Source organism: Diadema antillarum, unplaced genomic scaffold (assembly GCF_040938485.1).
Source record: "Diadema antillarum isolate AM-2024a unplaced genomic scaffold, OU_Dant_1.0 seq00000049_RagTag, whole genome shotgun sequence".
NCBI classification, from domain to species: domain Eukaryota; kingdom Metazoa; phylum Echinodermata; class Echinoidea; order Diadematoida; family Diadematidae; genus Diadema; species Diadema antillarum.
This window is the reverse complement of record NW_027271158.1, coordinates 1,287,959-1,310,699: the sequence shown is the minus strand read 5'-3', so window position 1 is coordinate 1,310,699 and position 22,741 is coordinate 1,287,959. Positions and strand designations below refer to the sequence as shown.

General features: G+C 40.4%; 1 protein-coding gene across 1 annotated transcript in view; it reads right to left on the bottom strand.

Moving 5' to 3' along the window:
• The window catches only part of LOC139725566 (glypican-6-like), a gene marked incomplete at its 3' end in the record, with an annotated part of 108,571 nt that overhangs the window by 16,892 nt on the left and 68,938 nt on the right, over positions 1-22,741 (bottom strand). Inside the window, exons 3-6 of the mRNA XM_071636655.1 lie at positions 13,851-14,008; positions 11,015-11,248; positions 10,355-10,520; positions 217-347 (exon numbers count right to left, since the gene is read on the bottom strand). Coding sequence (XP_071492756.1) covers positions 217-347; positions 10,355-10,520; positions 11,015-11,248; positions 13,851-14,008 — 689 coding nt within the window. The remainder of the gene's footprint in view (positions 1-216; positions 348-10,354; positions 10,521-11,014; positions 11,249-13,850; positions 14,009-22,741) is intronic.

Genomic DNA, 22,741 nt, shown 5'->3' with positions numbered 1-22,741 from the left:
GCACACCCTTTTAGGCAATTTATGAAAATGGTAAGTTTCCTGATTATGTCATAAAGAACTTCCCATGTTCTCACTTCAGGTTCTTCATTCAAACAAATATACTGCAACAAAGGGGAAAAAGAGTCCTTATCCCGGAAAGCAAGGCTAGCCAGAGGGTCTGAGTATCTTGGAGGAACCTAAACCAATGATTGATCCGCCCTTCAAAAGAGTTCTCACCTTGGTTGATATCGAAAGGCCGTTGTTTTGCATATTCATGATTGCCGTGGAGATCTCGATGTCCAGCGTCTTCAGGAACGTCTCGATGTTGAGGATGCCTTCCATGCGGGTGCCGAGCATCGTCATGGCGTCTGGGAGGATGAATGGAGATGGAGAAACAAGAGGAGATATGGTGAGATTCCACCATCACATAGTCTCATGGGGGGCTAATGGTAACTTCTACCATACCCTGTCTCTTCCGAGACATACCCTGTCTCTACTTTACTTATATCATCATTTTACTCATGCAATTCTAAGCTGTTTTGAATAGTAATTACTTCGATCAACTTTCTAGCCAAGACTAGTCTTTGTAATGAAGAAATAGGAAAAATATGACAGATCAATTTTGTCATTAACAATGTGATCCAAATCAAAGTCACCCAACATTTCCCCATGAAATGAACAAATATCTAAAAAAAACTAGAAATATCACTGAAGGTGATTAATACCCTCGCCCCGTGACAACAGTCTTACCCAAGGAATGATCTTTCCTTGATCTTCTGCCATTTATACGCCGTTACCATGGCAACGCAGCTTCCGACACGTCCGAAAAATATGTCTTGCACATCTTCCCACCAAGACTATTGTGTGTGCCACATTTCATAAGCTTTTGTCAAAAACTGAGGAAGTAGTTAAATCCACAAGATCTTTCCTTGATCTTCCGCCATTAATATGCCGTTACCATGGCAACGCAGCTTCCGACACGTCCGAAAAATATGTCTTCCACATCTTCCCACCAAGATCAAGGTGTGTGCCACATTTCATAAGCTTTGGTCAAAAAACTGAGGAAGTAGTTAAATCCGCAAGATCTTTCCTTGATCTTCTGCCATTAATATGCCGTTACCATGGCAACGTACTTTCGGTTACTGTCAAAAAATGCGTCTTGCACATCTACAACCAAAGGCACACATCTGTACCAAGTTTCATGGAAATTGGGCAAAAACTGAGGAAGTAGTTTGCAACACAAAATTTTCCATCATTTTGGCTCATATGTGAGCTGTTACCATGGCAACATACTTTTTGTCACTGTCAAGAAATGTGTCATGCTGACCTATATCCTAAGACAAACATTCAATATGAATTCCATGAGAATTGGAAGAACACTGATGAAGCAGTTTTGCCATGAAGCATTTTGCCCTATATTTTACCAATAACATGCCGTTACCATGGCAACACACTTTTTGCCACTGCCGAGATATGTGTCTTGCACATTAACATATTCAGATGAACATCTGTACCTAATTTCATAAAAATTGATCGAAAACTGTGGGAGGAGTTCGCGACGCAAGATTTGTACCCATTTTTGCCCATAATATGCCGTTACCATGGCAACGTACTTTTGGGTACTGTCAAAAAATACGTCTTGCACATCTACAACCCAAGGCACACATCTGTGCCAAGTTTTATGGGAATCGGTTGAAAACTGAGGAAGTAGTTCGCGACGCAAGATTTGCAACGGACCGACCGCCCGACCGCCCGACCGCCCGACCGCCCGACCGCCCGACCGCCCGACCGACCGCCCGACCGCCCGACCGCCCGACCGTCCGCTGATTCCTATATACCCCCTTCAAACTTCATTTGGCGGGGGTATAAAAATGTTTTAATAATTGCAGTTGATCTTGCTGATGTTTGTATTTGTTTTGTTCTTCACACTTGAGATAATCAACATTTTATAGGGTAGCACATCACATAAGTAAATACATTTTAATTGCTCAGCAAGGCAGCTTCCTCGCCATACAGCATGATTGGGCCACGCCATCCAGATAAAGTTGGTCTGCTGTAACTATTTGTGTCTGCACTATACCTTTAAAGTACTTTGTAGGCATGGAAAGTTCACAGGATATTTAATTTCAGGGCTACATGGAATACAGGAAAGTCAAAACAGCAGCACAAATTGCTAGAATGGTATAACCCCCCCCCCCCCATGCATACCTATAACCAATAACAATGAGGGAGAAGGAGGTCTTGCTGTTCCTCAAAATTAAAAATGCGCCCTCTCTTGTTCGGCCCTCCTCAGATGTTCGTGTGAAGTTCAACTCACACTTGTGTTTTCAGTAGTCCTATGCATGAAGACAACTACTTTAATTGGCAGAAACCATCACAAAAGCAATGTTGTACACTTGGATTTGCCCAGTAAATGTCTTATCTCGGGTAGTTATCATCTGATGGACATTCTCAGATCAGGAAATAACACACACAAATACAAATCATTATCAGCCTCATAATCTACTCTGTATACCCAATGCTATTATATCATTCATGGTGAAGCTACCAACACTGAAAATGTTTTGCAGTGTGGTGTTCTCTGGCCTATATTAAAGGGACTTTTTGCTGAAGCCATCAAAGGAATTTGGACAAAGTACAACACTGCCTATTCTGAGGCTAGAAATCTCCTTTGTGTTTGCCATGAATAGGCATCATAATTCAGCCTTCTAATGCTAATAATAATAATAAATCAAGCCAAACACTGTTAATGCACAAACATTGAAATATCTCAAACCCACAAGGGCTTTCATAATTGCTCTGAAACCCTTTTCACGTAGACAGCCTCGCATGATGCATGGAAATTTGCTCACAAAGACGTTTCATTGACTCATCTGCTTATTCAGCATTCCTCCCACTGTTACCACCTTTTGTCCATCTCCCTTGACTCACTGTTCACAGAAATCCCCATGTTTGCTCTTCCAAAGACACCATACTGGTAAATACACAAAGAAAACACAAACCTCCCCTCCCCTTCCATCCCCTCCCATCCGAAATCACATAGGGAGAATAAAAAGAACCCCCTCTGTAAATGACAAAATAAACTCCCACAGAGTGAGAACCACAGCAGAGGGGGAGGTTACTGGTATACCATCTCTCAGAGGGTTTGAGATGAAGATACCTCCTTCCCATTCCGAAGCAAGAAAACAGGCAGCTTCCCTCTTCATCGGCTATCCATGCTCAGTCAGATGTATTCCCAGATTATACCCCTGACAATAGCCTGAAGATGACACATAGGTCGGCTACCTGGTCAAATACCCCGTTACCTTTCTTTCCCCTTCTCTCTATCTCTATCGTCCTTTCTTCCTTTCCCTCTCTCCTTACCCCTTAAGTGGATAACCCGAGAGCAATGCTTGTCTCGCATTTGAGATCCTTTAAGCCATTTGTACTGACCCATTTCGTAACTCCTCACCATTTTATCGACAAAAACCAGGGAATATATGACGCTGTTTGCCTAACAGCTCCATCTATTGGTAGAGTTCCATATGGATACCAACACTGATTAACTGAATCATAATCTGCTTACAAATATGCCACCATCTCTGTAAAACTGGTATGTGAGCAGAGACTAACTACTTCGATGCCTGAGGTGGAGAAATCAGCTGGAATAAAAGAAAACACCAACAACAACCTTTGCCCATCTCATGAATAGCTCACTGATGAGTCATTGGTTGCCATGGAAACCTGTGTCCTGGAGATGGAGGCATCAGGAGAAATGAGACTGGCAGGGTTGGCAAATGTGGCTGTGAGGTAATGCCTGATAAAGCTGTTATGAGGTGTGTGATTCTGATCATTTGCGCCTAGTCTGAATACATCAGACCCAATCAAAACAAAGTCCTTTGTCTGCAAGAAACAGTAGTTCTGGCATATTGGAAGCCAGTTCAATGGCGGAGAAATTACGGAATGGTTTAATACACAATGGGGGGAAAGAGTTCTATGTGTAATTAATGCCTGCATTTCAGCCACTATGAACAAGAGGTTTTCTGTGAAGACGCTATCATTAAGGAATACTTCTACATTCCTTCCTTTTCTATGGAGGCCTATAAACTCTGAATTACTTAACTTCAGGTTTCACCATCATGAATTACATGTATAGATACTTCAGTGATTATCACACAAGTGAACTTCATCACAAATAGATAGTATAAGTAACCAAAAACAATGACACCCTCCCCCCCCCCACCCTCCCGAAATATGAATTGATTTGTAATACAACATATTCATCTCCATCACAAAATACCCCCACTAAAAATGAACATGTCAACACTCAGTCCAGGTATATGACAAAACGAAATTGGTTGATTATCAAATCATATTAAGGTAATTGGCAATGTGTTGTAAGCAGAAAGATATAAAAGGTCTGGGCCACCTAGACTAATGCCCACACACTGTTATCATGGATGAGAATGCCTGTGTGCAGTACAAATGGGGCATGCATAAAGCGAGGTTTTCCGCGATGCTGTGGTGATGATGAACTGTGATTGTCATCTGGGAGCCATACAGGGGGCGACTCTACAACTCAAAGCATCCCTCTCCCCACCCCACTATACCACGAGTAATATGTACGCTCCTCCTCTTTCTCTAATGATGATGTATCGCCACATTTTTTTGGCTGATGTTTTGAAATAACTGATGGACGGGTCGTGAAGTCACGTCATTTCTGTCCAGCATTCAGCACAGGGTGAGACCAGGACTGTTTTGATTGAAACTGACATAACAGGTTCATGAAGGTGAAAATGGGTGATTTGCAAGAAAATATGATTTTCCAAGTAAAGGCAAAAGCTGTTCTTTGATCCAAAATCATAAGGTAAACTTGAATACAGTTTGGTTACATGTGCAAAAGTGACCTTGTGTATTTCACAATTGTCTTTTAAAAAAAAAGAATCATGAACTCACTTATATTGCATACAAGGTTTGGCAAAAAGTTGTTGAATGAGAAAAACTAATGAAACTGCAAAATACAACTTTTGCAGTACTACATTATCAGAATCTGCTAACAAAAAGTTGACATTTGACAGTGTATGCATCAGATTGGTCTGATATTGCAGCACTTGAGATAACTGTAATGGAATGAAACTTCCTCACATACATTCTTTCTATTCTCTTTTTATTTTTGGATCAATTTTATGACACTATTCTTGCCATTAACCCTCTCACACTTTTTCTTTCAAAATCTTGGGGGCAGGAAATAGCACATCTAAGGATACAGGTGTGTGTGTGTGTGTGTGTGTGTGTGTATGTGTGTGTGTGTGTGTGTGTCTGTCTGTGCATATGTCTGTCTGTCTGTGTCTGTGTGTCTGCAGTTGTATACAGGATATGTAATTTTTTCCACAGGATATGTATATATTTACAATACAGGAGAAAGAAGGCCATTGATAGTCTGACCACTAGCAATCCCACCCCTTTGTTCTGACCACAAAAATCTGCCTTCACTAAAAAAAAAAAAATCAAATAATGGCCTCACTTCACTCCGCAACGGAACCAGGCATTGGCAAAATTTCAACATCCTGTTTCCTACTCCCAGCTTTGTCCTTTGTGAAAACAGTGGTAGAGTACAGAGCCAACTGAGCAATTTATGGGTCAATGGATGAACGGTTCAAGTCGTTCTGCCATGCCAAGAAACAACAACAACAGAAGTAGATTGAAACAATGTGTGGTCTATGTACACATCAGGAATTCATTGCTAAGTTCATGCTAACTTGTAGACTGAAAATGAGCTACTATAGCTTTTTTTTTCATGTACCATAACTTATCTCCCTCTCTAACTTCAAGGGTTTTTTTCTCTCTCTCTCTGCAAAATTATTTCTCAAAATAAAATAAAGCCATGAGACACACAAACCAATCCTTTTTATTGTATGTTTTACCTGATGTTAATAACTCTTGACATATCAGTATGCAATTATCAATGTTACTAACACAATGTTAATAACAACTAAAACACCTCATTCGCTCTTGAAAATGTCTGAAAAAATAGAAATGACAAATCAAAGATAAGATCACATATCTGAATTATAATAAATCCCTTCCCCCATTCCCCCCCCCCCCCCCCGAAAAAGAACAAAAAGTAAGTCAAACAATATGTGTGTATTTGTAGCACTTACAAAGCATTTAAACCTAACTGTCATCACTTCCCTAGATTGATGTGTGCACCTACTGGGAGTAGTATATTAGCCTAATTCAAAAAAAGTGATTAACCAGGATATACGAGGGATGAAATCCTGTTCTCTTGCGAGGCCATTATGTGGGATGAGGTTTGGCGGGAACGGAGGACACTGATCGGGAGGAAATCCCCCCCATTCATGGAAGAGATGGAAGCGAGCTCCAACGACGAGATGAGTCAGTCACGTCAGGATGGACGCCGACAGCCAACGGATCGTGAATTAAACATGGCGAGCCGGCCGTTAATAGGTCACGGCCAGAGACGTTCACACCAGCCATGCAGCCCTCGCTGTTCTGGTGGAGTTGGTGAGAGGGGTTACCGCAGAACACGCATTAATGAGTTCATGATCACCAACAAGTTTGACAGCGGTATGACGGGAAATGGATCATCCCTACTAATCATCGTTATTAGTCATATATCTATCAATGCTTCCTTTATGATTGTGTCATCTCTGTGAAAAAAACATGGTTTATCATATCTCCCTTCCTGACAATTTTCAAAGAAATTTCCCACCCACAAGTCATGAGATTTGAAGGATAGATGCTCATATTCCTGAAAGGTGTTCACAAATGATCAGATACACCTAACTGCAAGTAAATGTGTCGGAAGATTTTGAATTGTACACACCAGTGTCACTCACCCTCTTCATAATTTGAATCCAATCAACTCTGAGACCAACAAACATTTAAACACGTATGGAACTACATCATGCATCCAAGAATACACTGAACTTGTAGGGCAGAAATCATGAATTCTGTACAATGATTCTTGCTGTAAGCATTTTTAACATGAAAGAGACAGACAGACCTGTGAATTATGAACAAAGCTGAAAAGTGTAACATCTGATCTACAGATACAACATGCAGACACTGTTAAGAAATTTTTATAGTCATTTGATGAAGGTGACTGCTGTTACAGATCAATGACCTCTAAGACATGCTTGACTGTCTGTCCTTACTACATCCATAATCCCCAATTGTTAGAAGTCATTTGGAGAATACAGTTAAACCATATATCATCCTATTACACACATTGAGGCACTGTAGTCATCATCAAATTCAAATGGCAGCATCTTAACAAACAGGCTTGGCGGTCAAAGCCGCACACTGCCAAATGTGAATGCAGCCGTCAAGGAACGAGAGGCCGCCCGAGGTGCCGATAAACTCGAGCCGCGGCGTGAGGAATGGTGTTTGCGCGTACCTCTTTTGTGCCTCTGCAGCCATCAGATGCACTCCTTAAGCCGTGATTGGGGAGGCAACCTGCCGTTTGACGGCCTCATGCTTCACAATTTGCTCCGCAATCGGTCACGTGGTCCGAGAGAGGATCTCCATGCAATTGATGGGCGACAGTCATCAGCCGGCGTAATTCATCTCGTCCTGGACTCTCTCTGATTTGCACAAGTCATCTGAATTCTATATCACTTTGCTCTCAGCTTCTTTTCTTTCCCTACCTTCCACACATTTCCTTCTCCGTCTATCCCTTTTGAGTTCAGGAGCAGCTTATATTTTTTAAACAACTATTTTTTGCTCTCCTGTTCACTCCTTTCAAGAGACTTTATTTTGATGACTTGATACATAGCTTTTGTGCCCGAGTTCTTAAATGCTTCCCCTGGAGGTATTACAAAACTCTCTTCACAATATCTTTATAAGAAATCCCTGTACCAACAGCTGTGTCCAGTTTTGTTCTAAGTAAAGCTTCCAGCAATTTTTTTTCTTTTTTTGCATAGAACACATACTTAAAAATCAAATCCAAATATGCAAGAATTAATGTGGTTAAAAATCTACTGTAAGCATCCCGATATTTCCTTAAGAACTGAATGAAAACTGAGGAAAATTAGACTTGAGTAGTTACCATACATGCAGGAAGTAAGACATTAGTATACACATATAATACCTCCACTGAACAGTGACTGTCCAACGGCACATAACTTAACCCTCGAATTCCCTCAATTTCCACATACCATTAACTCAGCACATTTCCAACTTGGGATAAAGTTTATTCTATCCTCTCTTGGATGATACCTGGACCGCTTTGTTTTTCTCCCATCCAAAAGCTTTTCCTCCCTCATCTAACATCCAAGATCTGTGAAGCAATCCAATCTACTCACTGGTGTCAGCCCCTTCCCATTCCTACTTCTTCCCCCATGTTACAATCTCTCCATCCTTCCCCCACCCCAGGGCTTACTTCCAATATCTCATCCCCCCTCAACTACCTGTGTTAACCCCACCCTACTACTACTACCAATCGCTCCTTTGCAATTCTCTCCCCATTACCTCCACAAATTCACCCCTCTTAGTACCACTCTCTCTCCTTTTGACCCCATTCCCATCCTACCCTGTCTCATCTGTCTGTGATAAACCTTACCCTTACCCCCCCCCCATTTCTTCCCCACCCCCACACCCTATGACTTATTTCCATAATCTCATTCTCCTACCATTACCTGTCCGAACTCCCGCCCCTACCAATCTCCTTCATGCATTTCTTCCCATTATCTTCCACAATACCATTTATCCCACCCATCTCTTCTCCTCTCCATCTCCCCTCTCATCTCCCCTTTCCATCCCATGCCCCCATTAGACTTTCTTGCATCTCTACAGCACAATTAGGGGAGGAACACTGCCCTTCTTGCTTGAAGTGTTTAAAGTATGAATCACTCATCAGTGCATCCCAAACAAGGCAAAAACAAAATGATGCTGAAAAAAGACAGGATAGAGGGGACGAAAGAGAAAGGAAAAAGAGGGGGAGGGGTGGGGGTGTAGGGGGGGGGGGGGAAGGCACGGAGTGAAAGCTTTCTCTACTAGGCTTGATGAGTAAGTGCCATTTATGACAAGACCAAAAATAGAGTCTGTTTGTTCTGCATATCAACGTGGCCGACTTGACCCAAGGGTCCTCCAATACCCCAGTATGTATCCAACCCATGTGGATTTACTGTAGAATCTTATGGAAACAGAATGCTACTAACAAACTTGTCCACTTGCACACCTTGCCCGGGGCCACTAAAACTCGCAGTTAGGCAAGTAATATGAATGTACACAAATTACTGTTTAAAGTTTTTGGCTCTCTCAATGATTCCAATGTGGACGAGTGGTATGAAATCTTTTTGTCATTCCCTTGGAAGTTCATAATGCACAGAGCAAAACACACAACACATATCTGAGGCTTCTGCTCCACAGAGCCCTGATTTTATCTCGGATCATTACCACTGATCATGTTAGCCAACCCTCGTGAAATGCAGATATTTACCCATCACATATCAAGAACATCATCAAAATACACACATAGCGTCTCCAGTCATTGCTCCTACATTGCTTGATGAAGCAGACATTTTTTAATGCCTGATCTTTGAAACAGCAAATCTCATTAATATCAAGCGCGAGAGACATAAGACTCTGGACTTGGAGCAAGTCGCCAGGTTCCGCTCCCTTATCTGATACCTGATGTCAGGTTTGTTTGATGAGCGTAACATTACATTCTGTAAATTTGCCTAATGAACTATTACTTCCTTATTGTTATTAGAAACTGAATGCACACATAGTTTGTTCCAACAGCGTCATATTTACATTGCATCTGACAACTGACTGGCGAGTGTCATCTGGTCTCATAAACTCTGGATCACAGGTTGTGCCATGTGCAAAGGCTGGTATTCTGTGTGCAGTCCCTAGCCTGGATTTATAATGTGTCTTTGTATCACAAAGTTGTTCTCTCCTCGGTTGCTCTTTCTACCCAATCACAGTTTGCCAGCTACACAAAGACAAAAGCAATCTCTTGCTCCAAAACAGAATGTGCTGCCAGCTCAAGGCCACTATTGCGGCATAAGATTTGAGCTTTAATAAAAACAAAACCATCAATTTTTGAATGAAATAAAAATTTGATTAATCAAAAGTGGGGAGATTTATAGGCATTATTCCAAATATGGTATAAAACAGTGCCCTTAGGGTTTTGATTTCTAACATCTTACTGAAAATGAAAATAAGATTGACGCTATGATGTACAAGAGATTCAGCTCTACACCGTGATACCAATAACTCGATATTCTAAAAAAAAAGACTGCGATAAAGCCCTTCTGGTTCTCAGCCGATGATATAATGAAATCGCTGACTGGGACAAGAATGCACATAAATTTGAATACATTACGAAACCCAGCATACGTACTGTTCGGGTGGAGGGAGTTCTTACCTGTGAAGTAATTCCACTCGGCGTCCACCTCCGCCTGGCTGGCGAGGCACCCCTTCATAATGTTGAGGCAGAAAGTGTTGCACGGCTTCACGTACGGAATTCCCTTACAATGAGGGCAGTATGTCATGCGCATCAAAGCTTTCCGACACTCCGGTGTGGGCTCCACCTGTTGAGGTGAACGAGACGCTGTTAAAAATCGATCCAATTTCTGTAAGATGACTCCTGCTGGGGTTCTGTGAAGATCTTTTTCGTCAACGCCTTTTTCACGGCACCACCAGTAGTCATAGACACGTTCCCTCATACTTCTAACAGGCACCATAAATAGATTTGCATACTGAATATAAGAGTTTAAAGTGTCCCGATAGTTTGAAGCTATTCCATACTCCATAATACACTTGATTGCACATTACTACTCTGCAGTACATGTCACATATCACAAATTGCATTACTCAGCACTTAACTTGCCTCACCAAATTATACTGCAACACATTACACTACACCTTTGACACTCTACACTTCTCCAATCCACACCAAGCTTCACAAGACATTAAATTATACCACAAAATACTACACTACGTATGACATTAAACTATACTTCACAACATCAATAACATTATATTCTTGCCCTGAATGCAATTTAATTCATCCTGCAAATCATACCTTGGTCCCTTTCGTCACAGAATCGCGACCGATTCCCAGGCCCTGCACAAACGTTCTCGCTGCCACGAAGGAGCGCTTGGCGCGTTCTCTCAGTGCGAAGGGCACCTCGCCGAAGGGCTTCAAGCTCGTCATGTATTGCGACGTACACTCCCAGAACGTGTCGTCGTACGAGTAGTGTGGGTTGAGCAAGATGAACATCCGCTCAAAGAGACGTGTGAAGAAGTCGTCCATCACCTGTACAGGTGCACCACAAGCAACAAGGGCATATTATCAATTTCTGTTCCATAAATTATAAAGTTGAGTACAATCTATTACTGACTGCCTTAACTCTTGATACCTCATATTAATCTGTGCATATTTCATAAACAAAATGAAAATCGCTTTACATCAAAATGTAAAAATGTACAATTTGTGCCTGCATCATAATGACAAAAGGAAAATATAGTTACCGACAAATTCAAATTGTACCATCACTGAATTGGAGGAAGAAAAACTTCATTTAAATGACATCATGGATTTGCTACTCTAGAGGTAGAATATGTAAATTACATACTTATATTATGTATACATGTACCATCCCAAGATACACAGTCATATTCAGTGTGCACAAAATTCCCTTCATTATCTTTTTTTATTAAAAATCATAAGTCTGGAAAAGCATCAATATACTACCATTAAAAAAAAGTATACGGTGGAAAAAGATAATCATAGAAAACAAGGAAAAATATGATCACTGAATGGGATTTATGATCCATGAATGGGCTTTAGGAGGTTGATGACATCTCACACACAGGCAGTACTTTGGGAAAATTAATTACATGCTGTCACATTTGCAGGGGGAAAAAAATCCCTTTAGATCACACTCCCACTATAAGGCCATTATCCTCAAAGATGTATCATGCAGGCCCATCACATCAGCAAGCTACATTTGATTAAATCAGTAATGGTGCATTTGCTTACTCACACACAGCGTGTGTTTGTGTGTGTGTGTGTGTATTTCCGTATTTCTGTGTATGGCTCCACCATGAAAAGATACAGTGAGGCTAAATTAATATTTTCAGCACATACTTGGCATCAGTGCATATCCAGAGCAAACATTTATGTATGTTTTCACCAAGCTCTTGTGTACACTCAGATATAAAAACCTGCTGATATACCACAAACAAAAGCTATCCATTCATGACAATTTCTGTGGAGGACTTGGAGGGGGGGGGGGGGATCAAACGGCTGGAACACCGCATTAATGGCGCTGCCCATGCCGATAATACACAAAGCGCGTCACAGAATCGGTCAATATCCAAAAATCTTTCAGGAATGAATTGTGTACAGCTGTATCACTGATGTCTATGAAGTATACAGCCCCTGCGATACGGTGCGATTAACTCACTGATAAGAGGCCAAAGCTTTTGAATTCGTAACAGTCATCGACGCACTGTGAAGGAAGGGAAGGACAAAAAAATCTCGAAAGTTCACCTCCTCGTATCTCCCTTATTTAAGCACCAAATCCCTTCAAACTTCACACATATATCTAATATGGATATATCATCCTTCATATGATTTTTGGGCGAAAATGCTGATGAATCTTTCGAGATATGCGTGTTTTTCTGTTTGAGTCGACCGTGGGAAAGGGTTACGATTTTTTCTGGACATAAGTCTGTGCCTACATGAATATGCATTTGATTAACATATTGCTAGTCTGTATACACCAGACTCACTCCCTGCGAAGTTTCGTGTTGGCGCAATTAGTAGTTAGGTGAAAATGAGAGCAAAAAGACAACCCAATTTAAGACAAAATACTGGACATGCACAACTAGATCATCCTCCTGCGCATGCGTTCTCTACTGGTCAGTACACGCTTAGCCAATCAACGGTGTCAGGTTCGGTGCAATGCGACAGGGTTCAGTTTTCGGTCCACAGGGTGGTGAGTGGGCAAGAGAGGAACCCTGCAATGCGCTTCAACTGTTTCACATAGCACAAAAACCGATACATCGGACTGCGTACTCCTTACGCTATGGATTTTACGTGGGTCACAAGTGACAGTGATCTCAATTTTTTCTGGACATATCCGTGCACCAAATGATACAGAAAAGATATTTGGAACACAGTATGGATATACTACCATAAGTCATATACCGAAGTTTCATTTTTGGGCAATGAAGGAAAATGTGAAAAAATAACACTTGTTTTGAGACCAAATTTTCTGTTTTGGAAGCTAAGTTTCAACGTTATTTTCACAGGTTTATCCTCAATAAAACCCAAAATAACTAACATAGCGAGTTAGAGAATAGTTTTTTCTTCAATTTGCTGTATAGATTTGATCATTTGATGGCTTCTGAGGTGAGATATTGCGATTGTCCTGCAACACTTCCCCAGTGGTTTTGCGTACACAAGCTGTCTACTTTATGCAAATGAGGCTTCGAGGTCATACGCTTTTGGCGAGTTAATTGCGCCGTATCGCCGCGCCTGTATACACATAGCTGAAAAATCTCGACTGGAGTCAATCATTACCAATAAGCATTTAGCATTTGCTTTGATGACCACATTTGCTGATGGACGCTATTCGTTTGTTTTTTTTTAATGTACCCTGGTGCAGGCAGTGTATGTAGACTGATTTAATCAGACCACCTATGTTCCTCACATTACCGAGCCTTATACCTGATCAATTCCTTTTATTTAAACTGATTCCACTTAAATAGAACTTTTTGTTGACTTTGGGCATGCAGGTTTTCTTGCTGGAATTGTCCTGTTGTACAACTCAAGTGCTGTAAATGATTGTGCCAAGACAGCAGGACACATTCCATCAGATGACAAGTATTCACATAACACAGACACTGACCTGTATGAGATCAATGTCCATCCCGTGGTAGTAATTCCTGAAAAGACGGAAGAGGTCATCAAAGATGTGTATATACTGCTCGTAGAGCTGACCGTACGTGTCCACGAACATCTGGTGCAGGTCTGCTTGTGAGGTGTCGATAAGTACTTTGATAAAATCTGCATGGGACGATAGATAAAAGAATAACAATGTTACAACATAATTACTCAATGATGACTTAATCAAATATGTAGGCCTACAATGATCATGACTTTATCAATAAGATACAATAATGAAGAGCAAGTCCTTGTCAGCAAAGAGTGAGCATGTGAAAATCCTTCATAATCATGGGTATATACTTATATGAGTATATACTTATATGAGTACATACTTATGAGTATATAAATTAGGACTACACATATATGAGTATATACTTGTATATATGAGTAGGCCTATATAGCATAGGACTACTCACATATGAGTATACTTATATGAGCATATGTATGAAACTGTCTACAGTTATGATATATACCGTATATTATCATAACTGCCGTCAGTTTAATATAAGTACATCACACATTGATACAACGACTCCATGATACCTTTTCTGTAGGGCACACGGACAAATGTTTCATTAAATATTTGACATCAGCCCCCCCCCAGCTACACACACACACACACACACACACACACAAACAAACACACACCTCTATTCTGACACTAAGAATATTTGTCATATCAGTTCTGTATTAGCCATGACAAATGAGCGACAGTCTTAAAACAGAAAACATAAACAAGAAAAACATCCGGTGCCCTCAAGCTACCTAGATGTATCAACCAAGGTCAGGCAAGGGGGATGGCTCGTCAAGAATGTGAAGGTAAATAAATCACATGGCAAACTGGAGCGGAGGTATGACGCTGGGAGCATGAAGTAGGAGAGGAAGCGAGAGATACAAGGAACACAACCAATGACTTGTTTCCGACCATACATATATAGTTACGTCCACACGCAGTTGCCAAACTTGAAGTTTAGGTCGAAAACTTAACTGTAGATGATTAGCTCCACTCGTGAATTCACAACGCGGGTTCACACGTGCACCTAAACTTAAGTTACAACTTACGAGCGAATCCCACTCGATGATTACACCAGAAGTGCAGAGTCTTTGCTAGATGCCCTTATGCCCCTACAAAATAGCCCAGCTGCAGGTTGACCCAGATGCGAACGAGAAGCGAGGTTCACGCTAACTCACAAGCTGGTTGATTATTGTGTCCACACAGAGCGAAACCACCGAGTGGGGACACCCCTCGGCTTGCGGAGAGAGCATGAACCCTAAGATGTCTTGTGGTTCTAATCATCGACTAAACTTTAAGATTGCTAACTTTCAAGTGCGTCCACATGGTGCATAACTACAAGCTAATCATCGAGAGTTACTGTATACGCCGAATATTTCGCGAGGTTTTTATTTTCGCGAATTTCGCGAGTCAGCTGCTATTCGCGAAATTAAAAACACACGAAAATATTGACTCTAATGCCGATATGAATTTGACGTAAGCGTATACATTTTTTCTGTTCAGTACAAGACTCCACGATCGCGAATATCACCACTCGCGAAATTGTTGGGAAATCCCGATTCGCGAAAATTTAGACTCGCAAAATAAATGGCGTATACAGTAAGTTTTCGACTTAAACTTAAACATGTCAAAGCTTTAGGAACAGCGTGTGAACCTAACTATTATGAAAGGCCCACAGTATCTTTTCTAATAACCTAACAATAATCTGAGTGGTTCCAAGAGATAATGAGAGAGAGAGAAAGAAAAAAAAACAACAACTAATACCGGTACATACAAAGATGTAATTATGAGGATCTTTTACATGTAGCAAAAAGGAAACCCAGCAAAGAGCCAAAACTTTCAGACCAACTCCACTCTGACATGATGTATCAAGATGCCAGTTTGCGGCCCTGAAAGAGCCCCCCATGCCATCTGTCACAACTTCATACCCGACTCCCTAGTCACCATCGGCAGCATCATCTCCGCCACACACTGGGGACTATCAGTGTCCTCCCTGCCTTGGACTGACACCAAAGTATCCATGACTCGCAGGAAGATGGAACGACGATGCAGGAAAGGAAAGATTCAGGAAATAAAAGCAAGAAGAGACATCCAGAGAAAAAAGACAAAGAGACAGACAGACAGACAGACAGACAGGCAGGCAGGCAGACAGACTGACAAGTGGGTTCTCAGAGAAACAGAAGCTGCTCCAGAAACAGAAATGTACCTTACATGTTTTAAAGGTGGTATGACACATTATGGTCATCACGTGACTGGCTACAGAGGGATCAGTTAGAAGTAAGAACAGTTTGGGACAAAACAAGACATCTATATAGGTAGAGTTGAAAGAGAGACAAGAATAGAATAAGCTAATATTATGCCTCAATGACACCAAACAGAGAGTGCAAGAGAAAGTGTTGATGTGTGCAAACATTACTATCAATTCAGGGCATGGATTTCATAGAGCATTTTTCTCATTAAAAAAAAAAAGAATGCAAACATGCTCTCCAAAGACCTTCTCAAGATGAATCTGAAAGATTGTTATTCAACACATCTTTCTAGAGAAAACAAAAGTATCACCTTCACAAATGCTTACAAAATTTTGTTTGGTCATTTTGTGTATGACTCAAATGAAGCGTGCAATACAAGAGACGTAAGTCACATGACCTATTCTTTCTTCTTCTTTTTTTGGACAGGCTATAAAATGACATGGTCTGTGGTACATATTAGGCTTAATTAGTGGTTATAAGTATGGTTTATGTCCTTTTATCCTTTACATTTCATCCAATTTTCTAACTGCTTTGTGCTTTTCGATTTTATTCAAGTCAACTTTCGCTACCAGTTGAATATCCTGTCATAGTCGTACCATGCTTAAATGATGAGTCACCAGTCAAAGTATATAATGATCCTATTCACCATCGGTATCCCACAATGCCTTGCAAATTGAGTGCACCTGCCTGTAAGGCAATGGAACAGTCACCAATTCTACACCCAACCTTTAACGTTTACACTGAAGATTAGCTCCTATTAAGGTTCACTCCTGGAATAGACCCCGCCTGGCTGACACCAATGTCAGAAGAACCGGGTTTACGGTTTGGAAGGAAACGGGATTCCGGGCCGTTCGCGTTTTTCGGCCACTAAGGGGAGGATGATGGCAGGGTATCGTTGGCAGTGCTGGAGTTTAATTAAAGAATTCCTCCACTTTCTCTCTTTTTCTCAGGGGGCACTGGCTGGCACAGTGACCCCTTCACTCAGCTCCCCTCCAGCTTGGAGGGAATGTATAGCAATCCCTCCCACGGCGCCACAGAGAAGAAGGTGAGAAATCCTCCACACTGTGATACACATACCAGGACAGACCAACAAACTGACAGAGTGCACACTACACTGCACACACAGACTGGGCGCATGCAGTCTTAGCCAAATTGCCAAGGGCCCAAACATTCACATTTGGGTCAGAATATTTGAGAAAACTAATGACAAGTGCATGAATTTAGGGGGAAAAGAAAAAAAAAAGAAGAGTGATAAAAAGAGAGAAAGAAAAAAGGGGTACACTTGAATATATTCACGCATAACTTCCTCCACGACAGAGGAGACAACGAAGCTAACATCACATAGTCTTTTGTTTTGTTTAAATAACATGCTCAGGGATGTTACCAGTTTTGCAAATATACTTTTAAAATTCGCTACAATAAAAAAATACCAGTCATTATAAAGAAAAGCAGGAGAGATAAAGTATAAATTATGATAATAGGTATCAGTATTTTTTTTATCAATTTTCTATGAAATTCAAAGTGCTGTTTCACATAATATTGTCTTACACATTGAATCTGACTTTCATCAGTGCTAATGTTTTGAACAAAGAATCAAAGCCCCTCCAACAGACCCTCACTGGAAGCTGAAAAGCCTCCATTACAGGCAATGTGTTATCAATGTTCAAATATGACAATCTCTTTTATTGGGGATTTTGAAAAAGCTCATTCCACATTGAAATCAAAACTAAATCCAATATGGAGACATTGGCTTCAATTTGGCTTCAATGTCACATCTATGCTTAATGACTTCCATTTGACCTCTGTGATTCTGTGATTCTGCGAAACCGTCCTCAACCACACGAGCAGACAACCCTGAACGTCAAACAAAATTTGATTAGTCACATATTAAAAATGGCTGCAGAGAAACAGATGAGCCTTGGATAATAAAGACATCAGAGACATTGCGTGGGACTGGGATCTCAATGCACAATTATGCCTGTGGAGAAAAAGGCATAGGTCATGCACTCACTCCTTTGGCTCAGGAATTAATGCATTCAATGTCATAGCATACAGACATCCATTCCCCCAATATGGAGCGCATGCGGCGTAATTGATTGATTCCATACATCGCATAATGGGTAAGAACTGGCCGGAGCACGGCATTCTGGTATAAACATGATGAATTCGATCCTCATGTGCATACCATAATGAGAGTACAGAATTCCTTATTGCAGATCAGGAGAACCAAATATAGTTCATAATGCCAGAGGATGTATCAAAACATGCTATAAGTACATGATGTACATCCCCTCCATTTTCTGGGGACATTTTGCGTGAGGACATACACACTTTTGTTTCTCATATTTTGACTTACAGTATTAATCAATGTTACGGAAAGCATCAAATTTCCTTCAAATGACTAATGACATCACTTTAAAAACATCTTCTATACTTCCTTATTGGAATGATGTGTCCGTATAGGTTTAAAAGCCAGCTGATACATTATCACATACGCTTGGTCTTTGAGAATACAAATTAAAAAGGAATACGTCCTGATATGTTGCTTTGTATGGAAACAGAAAAATCAGAAAAGCAGATCAGTGAAAATTTTGGGAAAAAATAGACACACACACACAAAGTTATGAACTGTTAAAGGGGATGGCTAGTACTAACTGATCAGTGGGAATCAGTGGGAATGCTGGAGGATGATTGTTCCAATCCTTGTGGGATTCATTTAAGAGTACATTATATATCTATTGTTGTGTGAAAATTATTTGCTTCAGAATGGTCTCATATTCAAGTAATGTGCAGATTAATGTTTCCAGGTTAGCGTGCCTGGTCAGTGATAGGGCATTAATCTGCACATTACTTGAATATGAGAACATTCTGAAGCAAATAATTTTCACACAATAGTAGATATAGGCCCTATAATGTACTCTTAAATGAATCCCACAAGGATTGGAACAATAATCCCTCAGCATTCCCACTGATTCCCACTGATCGGTTACTAGCCATCCCCTTTAAAGTTCAGAAAGCAAGACAAATTGGCAACTCTGTGTGACGTAGATGTTGAGCAGCTCTCCATTTCGTTTGTACACAAAAAAGAAACACATTTTCATTTTCTCACAAGAATTTTCTTCAGATCTGTTCTTGGTATAAAATAATCTTAGATATACATTTTTGCATGTCCTCTTCAGCAGATACAATGTAAGTTTTGTCTGTACCAAAATATCTGAGAAAAAAGAAAATCAGTGTAATTTAGTGTATAAAACAAATGAAGAGCTACTCAACTCCTACATCACACAGAGTTGCCAATTTGCCTTACTCTACAAACTTTAGTGAATCATATCTTTGTATGTCCAAATTGTTCCCAAATTTTTCACTAAATTACATTCTAATTTTTATGTTTTCATACAAAGCAACATAATGTCATTCTGGACTTTTCCTTAAAACCAAACAAATGGCCAGGTTCGGCTGTGTTCCTTTAAGCCATCAAGAGCATTATAATTAGGCACTCAAAAGTATGTATCAACTATGCTTGAAATCCAAGTCAATTAGCCGACATTAATTGGCTAACTCGAAACCATCTGAAGAGCTTCCTCCAGCTATATACCCATCACCTGCCAACATTAATGTAATATAAAGTCTTTGTTTTCAGTACCAATCGGCTGTGATCTGGCAACACTAAGTATTTTGTTTGAAGCGATTTTGAGATATTCACATTTAAAGTTTAAATGCCTGCCGTTGAGCATAGACTGATTTACATTTAACTTAGAATTGTGTTCTATAACAAAAAGGAAACATTTATGTTTTATCTAACTCAAAATACATGCTCACTGCCACATATTCAAGTTCATTAAAAGATACATAGTTCTGCCTGATCATGAGAATCCCATAGATAGTGTACAAATACGAAACACAGCGTACGGATTGGAACTTCAGATACGTACAATAGTTCTGCCAGCCGCTCAAGCTGCCTCAATGAAGAGTACGATCAGGCAAAACTACAATAGCAGTTACGTAGTTCTGCCAGTTTAATGCTGTCATTTTTAACCCAAAACCTCGATATTTGAGAATTTTATTTTAAAAGTGACAAAGAGTTATAACATCATATCTTTATTAAGCATGATGTTTTGAAAAACTCAATAAGCCAAAAAACAACAAATGTCAAAAAATGGAGATACGTAGTTCTGCCACATCATGGCCACAATGCCCTCTCGGTCTCACGAAACCACACACACAAAACAAGATGTGCTCCAAATGCCCCACTTGTAATTGATTGAATCAGAAGATTATGACACACTTCCGACTACAGATCCGCGTGTAGTCTCAGCTCATTAAAGGTCATGTTTGGCATACTGTATACGTGTAAAAATTTACTTTGGAAATTCATCACAACTTTGACCTCTAGAGACAAATACAGAAAAAATAAATACCGCTGAGAAGGGATTTCAGATAAATCAAGATGAGAAGCCCAGCTCTGTGATCTATAATTCAAACATCTACAAAATTACATTTCAGTACAACACTGTTTCATGCACATGAGCAAGTCAAATTCAGGTCAATACCATTTGTTACCCTGCATCACAAAACAAACAAAAATTCGCCAGACATGGATTTTTAGTTAAGGACAGATTCTGGAAGAGCAGACTCTAAGCTTTAAAATGGTGTATAACTCAATTCAAATGGACTCTCCTAGCCTATCAAAATATTTGAAAGAAAGTGCACACTCTGGAAAAGTGTGAACCAAGAAAATAGGCTCTGAAGTACAGGGTCTATCTGTCTATTCAAGCGTTTAATCTTTACCAAACCGTGCTAGCTGTGAGATGAATGGGACAAAATGTCCATGATTAATGCCAACTTTCAAAGCAGTAGCATTATCCCTTCAAAAGTTATCAGACTTGAAAGTGAAGAGTGTGCAAAGGGTTATCAAGAAATAAAAAGGGGCCTCTAAGACATACCTGATCTCATTACTGTACAAAAAAGGGTTGTAGAAAAACTACTTAAAATGCACTTTCCCATTCATTTTATGATCCCAAACTTAAGAATAATGTAGAAGAAGGGTAGCTCTTTAAGAAAATATGAAAAACTAAATATTGACTTGGTTGACCCGTTTCACCTTTCTTGAGTCCTCACGTGAAATCAAGGGGTGCGATTTTTTGTTCGTTTTGTGATGCACGGTCACATTTGTAAAATGTTTCGACATTCTTCTACACTATTCCTCAAATCTGGAGAAAAATATTATAACCGACATCATCGTAGAATTTCCTTCTTGCGCAACAGGGTTTTTTCACACTTTCAATGAAAAACTGAAAAAACATAAAACATCACGATGTGGATTAAGTTGGCAGGGACTTCTGCCAAAAAGCTACTTTTTCAATATATCCCGGAAAATCACAAACTGGAATGGGATTGCTTAGAACTTTTTCCTCAAACTTGGCACAAAGTTTGCCACCATGATTGCAATGTGAAACCTTACAGCAGGAAACTTTTTGCAAGACTTGCACTCAACATTTGAATTACTTCCAGAAGTCACATACATGCAAAAATGTAAACATGCAAAATTCAGATATTACCTCATCTTTATGGTAGTCTTGGCCCAATAACAGGACAAAAGTCGAGGCAACAGCAAACTTAAAATGATGAAGTTTATATCTTGCACCCTGTAGGTTATGAGTTATGGTGGTTTACATCATCATACAGGGAGCCTGAAATATCAGGCGAGTCCCTTTAAAAAAGGGTTCTGATGGCATGCGATGCATTAACAAGCTTCCTCCGGACTACCTCCGGTCGGTCGGCCCACAACACATGCAATCTGTCAGGCCTCGGCAGACCTCCGCCTGACATACATGAGATGCCTGCCCCCCATCCTCCTCAGCATCACGACGGAGGACATGATTTAGCTCTTCACTGAAACTGACGTGGGAAGAGGAGCAGCGGGACAGGGACCGATAAGGAGAAAAGGGGAGGGGGGAGGAAGGATGGGATTTGTCTTTAAAGGTCAACCTCACATCGCATCACTCTAACCCACTCTCCCACTGGCAACATGTCATACATCCACATCAAACTTTTGACCATCGGTACAAAAATACCTTTCTGATACTTGATCCGACAAAAATTGCAAAGGACCAACATGCAGTGGTCCAAGTAAATATGAAGGACGCTTGATGGAAGAATATCTGCGAATTGGCAAATGCATTACCTCAACCCATTAACGAAGGATTTCACCATGTGCAAAAATAACCACAAATCTCAACACATAGTACTTGAAGTGTGTGATAATTTGTTTTGTATAGATAGCAGCAGCAATCGCTATGCATTTGGATATATACATGTATATAACTTCACAAAAATTTGTAAAAAAAAAAATCATGCACCATTTACATCATTAAATTTGTCATCTTTTCTCTATAGTCGGGATGAAGCTGTTTATAAGCCATGTTTCCCATCAAACTCTACACCTTATTCATTCTGTCTGTGATAAAGTAGCATCCCACATGGATGGGAAAAGAAATAAAATAGTGATACCAAGCACCACAGCTGGGCAGAATCCTTTAAAAGGGAGGAAGGGTTCATGGCAGGTGAGTGGAGGTTCAACCCAGAGGCTCT